This window comes from Selaginella moellendorffii, unplaced genomic scaffold (genome assembly GCF_000143415.4).
Source record: "Selaginella moellendorffii unplaced genomic scaffold, v1.0 SELMOscaffold_6, whole genome shotgun sequence".
Lineage (NCBI taxonomy): Eukaryota > Viridiplantae > Streptophyta > Lycopodiopsida > Selaginellales > Selaginellaceae > Selaginella > Selaginella moellendorffii.
In genome coordinates this window covers 900,279-908,817 of record NW_003314267.1, presented here as the reverse complement: position 1 = coordinate 908,817, position 8,539 = coordinate 900,279, and the positions used below count along the sequence as shown (strand labels likewise).

At 44.9% G+C, this 8,539-nt stretch overlaps 2 protein-coding genes across 2 annotated transcripts; both read right to left on the bottom strand.

Annotated features, from left to right (window-relative positions):
• Positions 1 to 6: 6 nt before the first annotated feature.
• LOC112344942 (histidine--tRNA ligase, cytoplasmic-like) lies at positions 7 to 1,804 on the bottom strand. Its single transcript, XM_024670619.1, has 7 exons — positions 1,711 to 1,804; positions 1,473 to 1,652; positions 1,156 to 1,413; positions 958 to 1,092; positions 626 to 898; positions 430 to 567; positions 7 to 368 (listed from the first exon to the last, which is right to left on the bottom strand). The coding sequence occupies exons 1-7, from the start codon at positions 1,801 to 1,803 to the stop codon at positions 36 to 38; spliced, it is 1,410 nt and encodes a 469-aa protein (XP_024526387.1). The 5' UTR covers position 1,804; the 3' UTR covers positions 7 to 35.
• Positions 1,805 to 1,886: 82 nt separating this feature from the next.
• LOC9634265 (heat shock 70 kDa protein 6, chloroplastic) lies at positions 1,887 to 4,586 on the bottom strand. The gene is made up of 8 exons (XM_024670415.1): positions 4,068 to 4,586; positions 3,565 to 3,817; positions 3,417 to 3,496; positions 3,215 to 3,357; positions 3,063 to 3,161; positions 2,806 to 2,995; positions 2,347 to 2,745; positions 1,887 to 2,293 (listed from the first exon to the last, which is right to left on the bottom strand). Exons 1-8 carry the CDS (start codon positions 4,584 to 4,586, stop codon positions 1,916 to 1,918), a joined length of 2,061 nt encoding a protein of 686 aa, XP_024526183.1. The 3' UTR covers positions 1,887 to 1,915.
• Positions 4,587 to 8,539: the final 3,953 nt, after the last annotated feature.

The window sequence follows — 8,539 nt, the reverse complement described above, 5'->3', positions numbered from 1 at the left end:
CAAAGGTTAAAGGTCGAGACTAATGATCGAAAGATTTATTTTTGCAATCTGGACAAGATGGTCTTGGCTAGTTCGTTTCTCGGGATTTCCTCTTTTTGTTTGTTTTCTTCCTCTTGAGATTTCTTCACGACAATCTCCTTGAGCTGCACCACGCCTTTCTTTTCTTCGTCCTCGCCAACGACGACGACGAAGGGGATGAAGGATTTGCCCGCCATATCCAGCTTGTTCTTGAGCTTGGACGTGGCGATGGCGTCAAACTCTACGTTGAGTGACGCAGCCCACAGCTCGCTCGCCAGTCGAAAGGCTTGCTTGTGCATGTTTTTGCCGAGGTAGAGTATCAAAACCTGTGTCTCTTTCGTTCTTGCAACCTGTGCGAGAGAGGGAGAGAGAGTAGTGATTGTAATGAGAAATCCTGAGAGAAACACGCACCTTGTTTGCCTTCTCCCGCTCTTCGAGTATGAGAAGAACGCGCTCGATTCCCAGGCTAAGTCCCACAACCGGCACTTCCTTGCCGCCAAACATGCTCACGAGGTTGTCGTAGCGACCACCAGCAGCAATCGATCCAACCTTCAAAAGAAGTATACAAACAAAGATGAAAAACAGAAAGAAGAAACGACGAGATTACCTGAGTGGAGCCTGTGAAAACGGCCTCAAAGATGACACCGGTGTAGTAATCCAGGCCTCGAGCAAGGCTAAGGTCGAAAACCACGCGATGCAAGCAGTTCCCAGCTTCCAAAAAGCCAAAGAGCGTCTCCATGCCTTCGAGAACCTCTGTTGCATTCTGGGACTCTCCGAGATACGCGTTCAAGTAAGCAAGCATGTCCGTCGCATTGCCTTTCTTGGAGACTTGCTCACCGACTTTGTCAGCCACTTCCGGTGACAAGCCTTTCTCCTCCACCTGGTAGAAATCAAGCTCTTGTCAAACACACATGTAAAAACACGAACAAAAAGGCTCACCATTTCTGTTCGAACTTTGTCCCAGGGAGATTTATCCAGCTTGTCGATGGCGGAGCAAATGGACTTGAACTTATCTTCGGGAACTCCACAAGACGCGAGCACTAGATCCAGAAGCTTTCTGTGATTCACTTTCACCTGTGACAAAGATTGGAATCAAGCAACGAGAGAAAAGAAAAGCACGAAAAAGTATTTTCTCACCTGGTAGTCCCCTACGTCGAGAGAATCAAGCAGCTCCACCACGACCTTGATCACCTCGGCATCCGCGATCATGGCCGGGAACTGCCCCGCGATATCGAAGTCACACTGATAGAACTCGCGATACCTCCCCCGAGAAGGATTGTCACGCCGGTAAACTTTGCCGATCTGGTAGCGTTTCATGCTGGTCACCTTGTTCGATGCCAGATATCGAGCAAAAGGAACAGTGAGATCGTATCGGAGCGAAAGGAGCTGACCACCCTGAAAGACAGAAAAAAAATTGTAAGCAACAAACGGAAAGCAAAGTTTTTTTCACTAGCCTGATCTTCGAGGTTGTAGATGAGCTTTGAGTCCTCTCCATACTTTCCCGTGAGAGTTTCCCGGAGCTCAAACACGGGAGTGTCGAGAGAGACGGCTCCGTGCTGCTCGAAAACCTTGGAGACGATGCCAAACACTCTCTTCCTCACCATCATTTGCTCGGGCTTGAAATCTCGCGTGCCCTGCGAGAAAAAATCCCAAATGTCGCTCCCGCCCTCTCGAATCTAAGCCTAGCCATACCTTTGGAGGCTGGACGAGCTGTGGCTCCCTCGCCGCCGCCATCCTCCCTGGAAACCCTAAAACCCTGGAGCGCAAAATGGAGATTCTTGGCATCTTAAGACTAGGCATGTAAAACATTTCTTCTCTTGTAGAGACAATCTAAAGTTTCTATAAACTATAGATTTCATGCTTCCATTTCCTATGCTCTTGGACAATCTCTTCGACACTACGAGCTAAAATCTGCGTCAATGACTTCATCACCATCGCTACCATCTTTGGTTTCTTTCGTTCCCTTCGTTTCCTTCGCTTCTTTCGTTCCAGCTTGGCTATACAAGCTCTGGCCAATTTGCATCGCTTCCTGCCTCAATGCGGCTATGGCGTCCTTGATCTTGCGAGTGTCACCGCTCGACATCTCCACTTTCAACGCTTTCACTTTATCTTCCACCTTGCTCTTCACATCAGCCGGGACTTTGCCTCCCAGTTCCTCGAGCTGCTTCTCGGTTTGATACACCAGAGATTCCGCTTCGTTCCTGGCATCCACGTCTCCCCTCTTCTTTTCGTCCTCTGCGCGAAACCTCTCGGCCTCCTGGACCATTCTCTCCACCTAAAAGACCAAACTTTCAGAGAAAAGAAACGATGTAACAAGGAAGAGCTTACCTCGTCCTGAGATAGAGTGCTAGCTCCGGTGATGGTGATCTCCTGCTTCTTTCCAGTTCCTTTCTCGGTAGCGCTCACCGAGAGGATACCATTGGCATCGATGTCAAAGCGGACCTCTATCTGTGGTACTCCCCTCGGTGCTGGGGGAATGCCTTCCAGCCTGAAGCTTCCCAGGGACTTATTGTCCTTGACAAACTCTCGCTCTCCCTGGAGAACATTGATCTCTACGCTCGTCTGGTTGTCTGCGGCCGTGGAGAAAACCTCCGACTTGGTTGCCGGACGCGTCGTGTTGCGAGGTATGACCTTTGTCATGACACCACCCAGAGTTTCCAGACCCAGCGACAGTGAGGTCACGTCCAGTAGCACCACCTTGCTGACTTCGCCAGCCAGAATGCCAGCCTAAACGAAGGAAAAGAAAGATAAATACCATTCTTTCTCTTTTAAATGTGAGAATCATACCTGAACTGCAGCTCCCAAGGCGACCACTTCATCCGGGTTGACACTTAAGTTGGGAGTTTTCCCCGTCAGCCTCTTGACAACCTCTTGAACAGCAGGAATGCGAGTGGAGCCACCAACGAGAATCACCTCGTTGATGTCTTTAAATTCCAGCTTTGCATCCTTAAGCGCGTTTTTGACTGGTGTGCAGCACCTGGTGCAGAAAGAAGAGAGTGGAAAAAACAGAATGAACAATTTTCTCATGAGTGTTGAAAAACTACCTGTCTAGAAGATCAGAACAAAGTTCCTCAAACTTAGCCCGAGTAATCGTCGTGTCAATGTGCTTAGGACCATCTGAAGTGGCAGTAATAAATGGCAGGCTGATCGACACAGTTAGAAGAAAAAAAACGCAAATGTGAGAAGCTCTAATCACCTGATGCTTGTCTGAGTGAGTAACGAAAGCTCTATCTTGATCTTCTCTGCAGTCTCTGTCAGCCTTTGAAGTGCTTGCTTGTCCTTGAGAAGATCGATTCCTTCGTCTTTCTTGAAGTTGGACGCTAGCCAGTCAACAATTCTCTGTTTACGACGAAAAAGAGTTAAGAAAATAAAAAGATCTTAATTGATCTTCGTGGCACCTTGTCAAAATCGTCTCCACCCAAGTGCGTGTCTCCTGATGTCGACAGGACTTCGAAAACGCCATCACCAACTTCCAGCACTAAATCAAAACAGCACAGTGACATCATCAAACCAGTGCGAGATAGAGAGCGAAATAGTTTTGTATACCTGAAACATCAAATGTACCACCCCCCAGATCGAAAACCAAGATGGTCTCGTTGGTTTTCTTGTCGAAACCATAAGCCAGAGACGCCGCCGTAGGCTCGTTGATAATACGAAGAACCTCTAGTCCGGCAATCCTTCCGGCGTCGACCGTTGCAGTTCTCTGTGCGTCGTTGAAATACGCAGGAACTGTGATCACAGCCTTGCTCACTTTGTCGTTGAAAAAGTTGCAAGCATCGTCCACAAGCTTTCTCAACACCTAGATACAAAGACAAAACAAGATTAACACTAAGAACAAAAGGAAAATGCTATAGCTAGCCGAACACAAAGAAGAAAAAATCTAAGATACACGCATCACAAAATAGAAGGATAGAAAACCAAACACGGAACAACCAAGATCACGAAGCAAAAACTAAGATCATGGATGGAAAAAACATTATAAAACATCATGAAGAAAAACAAGATGCGAAACCACGAAGAAACAAAGGCAACAAAGAGTTTGAGCAAACCTGAGCTGAGATTTCCTCGGCAGCGAAGGTTTTGCCAGCGGCAGGGCAGTGGAGCTTCACATTTCCATTCTCATCGCTCACGACCGCGTAGGAGACCTGCTTGGACTCCTCGTCAACCTCGGCCATCTTCCTGCCGATAAATCTCTTCACCGAGGAGATGGTGTTGGAGGGATTAAACACGGCCTGGCGCTTGGCGATCTGGCCGACGAGCTTCTCCCCATTCTTCGTGAAAGCCACCACCGAGGGAGTGGTCCGCTGCCCCTCAGAGTTTGTGATGATCGTCGGCTTGCCACCCTCCATCGCCGCAACCGCGGAATTCGTGGTCCCCAAATCGATCCCCACGACCTTTTCTCGCAGATCGGCGGCGCTGGCCACCACGCCGGACTGCCGCCTCGTATTTCTAGCGTGGAGATGGAGATTTCCAGCCGGGAAGCGACGAGCAGCATTTCCTTGAAGAAATCTGAGCTTACTTGGCGATGGCGCCGGTGGCGACGGCGGCGAGAAGAAGACGCTAGCCATCTCCAACTCTGTCTTTAGAACCCTAGAAGGACTTACCAGACTGGCGAGATTCGACCTCTACGCAAGTCAAAAGCGTTGAAAGTTGGCGCTTCAGTAAAACGTGAAGTAGCGGGATGAATTTCATTGGTAATTCAAGAAGAAGAGAGCGTGAGCGTGGATTGGCGATGGCGGTGTGGAGCTCTTGCATGGCATTCCCATTGGAAGCGAAGGCGCTAGCACTCGAAACTTCCATTGCGGATCCGGGAGCCTCCAGATTATCTGCGACGCGGGACTTCGTGGTGAATCTTGGAGCTTTCGATCTATCAAGACGACCTTCTAATTTTCCTAGCAGGAGCTTATGCCAGATCAACGTCACCTGGAGGCCAAGCCCGAGTTTCTGGTTAGTTCAGTTTTCACAAGACGATTTAATCAATCTTTCTCACACACAAACACAGCGTTCTTTGCTAGATCGCTGTCAGGCATTCCAGGTTCACCACCAGGCCAAGCTCTAAGTTCTGGTTTTGGCATTTAATCTCATGGCTTCACCTTCTAACGTTTTATTCCTCTCAGCCACAGGACTTTCGGCCTGGACTGGACAAACGATTCTCAATCATGGAAAAGCAGGCCAAGCTTCGAGCGCTCGTTAGTTGATCTGTGTTTGAAGAACTTTTCGTTTTTAACTAGCCTCTTGCATGGCACAGGTCGTGCGCGTTTTTCAAAATCGCCACAAGCTCTCCTGCTAGCAGGCAAAGCTCGTACTGGTTTGTTACTCGTTCCCCCGAGAACTTTTCTAACTCGACACACTTCCAGACTCTAAATCACCGCGCTTTCTTGGGATAGAGCCATCAGGCTGGAACTCTCCACGTCCAGGTTAGTTATCGAAAGTACTCTCAAGAGCATAGACTATTGAATCATAGCGTCGTCATATCTATGGAGATAGCCATTATCTGTTAGAGGCTCTACAAACCCACGGGGACGTCTCTTCACACACGCGATAGAGAAACCATTAAGTACAAGTTGGCCTTAACTTGATTTTACCATCTATATAATACTATGACAGGACATCCAGGAGTTTTCACTGGATTCTTGGGTCTGCCCTGCAGGAGAACATCCCTTCTACATTCTGGTTTGTTGTTTTTTTTTTTCTCACTTTCTCCCTCGATTGACATATGTGCTCTGTCACAGATTTGGCGTTTGCAAAGTCAAGTCTAGTGACAGCTCGAGCCAAAGGTGTTAAAATATTAATCTTCGTTTCTTTTCTCTCCTTATTTTCTTTTTTCTTCTTTTCCAGCAACAGTGTATGAAGCCAAAGTAACGGATCAGTATCACTTCACGTCAACATTGTATGTCGACGCAGAGAGAAGCGGCTATATTGAGTTTGCAATTGACACTGGTGCTCTGGGAACAGTCATTGCTGGTAAAGACATGAACATTGTCTTTGGGCAAGGGCATGAGGCAAGCGATGGAGAGATCATAAGGCTTCAAGTGAACGGTGTGGATGTGCGAGCTCTTGTTGCATATGACAGCCCGTGCTCCGTCTTGGGGTCAAATTACTTCTTTGCTGCTAAAACAAGAATGTTACTGGACTTTTCTGATGCGGAGGAGTCGTGGCAGATCAGATTGATCGATCGACCAACACTGGAGACTGCTAGCATTCCAAGGTATGCTATTGGATTTATAAATTTCAAAAGTATGAAACATTGCTTTGTACAGAGGGGCTACAAGAGGGAAAATACTTGGTGGATTGCCTTGGCTTCTCGTGGAAATTGAGAACGGGAACACAAAGATTGAAGTCCCAGCTATTCTCGACACTGGTAATTGTCAATATTGGCTTCCACTTTCGCTGTCTAATGAAATCTTTGTCATAAATTCTAGGATCTCCTGGAGTCTGGCTGGCAAATTCAACCTTGAAATCTCTTGGCTTCACTGGCGAAGAGATATCAAACACAAAGGGAGGTTACAAGTCAGGCCTTGAAGTCAAAATGAACCAGATCTCTACCATAGCTCTGGAGTCTGCAGCTAACAGTGAGTTTGCAAACCTCAATCTGGTTGGCATTACTTTCCTTGCGGATGCGAGCGCTGTCGGAGAGATTGACTATGGATCGAGCTCTTTCTGGATTTGTCGAAAGCAATAATAAACTAGTGAATCTTTGTGGTTCCAAACTTCCAAAATGAGAGTTCTTTCGTTCCTCCTCCCTCAAGTAGCGCACGAAGTTGAGATCTTGGTCATCAGTGAAGGTCTGCTCAATCCATTCCTCGTGCTGCTTGGATCGCTCGTCCAACATATCCGAACACAAGTCCCAGAATTGGTCTCGAGTGAGAAGCGTCACAACCTGTGATGCTTTGGGTGTTATCCCAAGTTTCCCCACTGGTTCGTCAAAAACACCCAATGTGAGGCGTGCAAGTTCTGCTGCCCTCGAAACCTCGTGCCTCTCATTGCTGGAATAGTATTTGCTCTCCAACCAGTGCGTAAGCCTCTGTGGTGCATATCAACTTAATTAATGACAAATTTCATTGATTTTGTTTTACCTTATCAAACTTGTTAGTGGAAATCCGCCATTTCCTAGCAAAGCCCTACGCCCAATAGAAGACTATTTTCTTAAGGCAAGCTTTCTTTTGATTTATGTTCTCTGTGTCGAAACAAGCATTGAGTAAAAACACAACCTTCTTACTTGCAAACCTTAGTATATTGTGGGAAGGAGTGTCCTCCCAGCATCAAGAGCCATTTACAAAACCTAATGCAAAAGTTTTTTAGCTTTAACTAAATATTATTTTGAAGACCAAAGCCATAATATCCAAACAGCTTGGAGTATTCAAACTCTCCCAAATGTAAAAGCAATTATAATCAAACACTTAAAAACACAAGGGGAGAGAAATTTGACTTGATTCAAAAATAAATCTCAATCTCTTGCACTACTCAAATTTGCAAATGTGGAGCACTTATGTAAGTTTAAGAAAGAGACAAAAGCTCGAGAAGCTATTCCTCAAGCTATACTATAGAAGAAATGTTAACAAACTGAGGAAAACCTTTCTTAATGGAAATTGTGAGAAGGAGAAATTTTATTTGTGAGAAAATAAATTTGGTGTTAAAAATAAATTTTTACCATTTTGTATCAAAATAGAGTGTTATTCTTACTTATTAATCCAATTGATCAAATAAAGTTTATAATTATAAGCATGTTTGTAATTTATAAAAACAAGATTAAGTTATTCCAGATGATAGAATAACAAAGAATATGCTAGAAAGGATTTAAGAAAATTTATAAATTATAAACATGTTTATAATTTATAAATACAAGACTAATATAAATGAATAACAACTGTTAGATGGTAAAATATTCTAGAATATCCAAAAATATTCTTAGTATATCCACTACCATCCTGCTTATGAAAATTAAAATTAATTAAAACTAAAAATAATGATTTAAAATAAGATATCTAAATTTTATTAATGAAAATTTTAATTTAAATAATTTGGTAATGAATATACCTAAAATATACTTAGGGGTTTAGGGTTTAGGGTGTATTTTGAGTGATAGGGTTCTCCCTCACATTTGTTTTTGCTCCATAAAATTTTACTCATAAAGGTTCTTACAGGCAGCGGCCGCAGAAGGTACCATATTTCGGATATTTGGTGGTGAAAAGATAAAGGTGAGGTAGTTGTCATTTTGTTGGTTTTTTCTAAATCGAGGATTTGCCGATCGAGTCAAAAATGCTCACGAAATCGCTGGACGAGGCTCAAAGAAAAGTCGAAAACTATTATTTTGAAGCCCGTAAACAGCTGTTCGAATACGATGAGGTGCTCAATAGTGCCGCTTATGATGGATTACTCTCAATTGACAATGGATGACATTCTCAATGTACGTTTGCCTAGAGTTAATCCTTTTACTTACGTTTTTAACTGTCTCCGTGCATCAGCAACGAGCTTCCAAAGGAAGAATGGGATTTATCAAAGGGTTCTCCCTCACATTGGT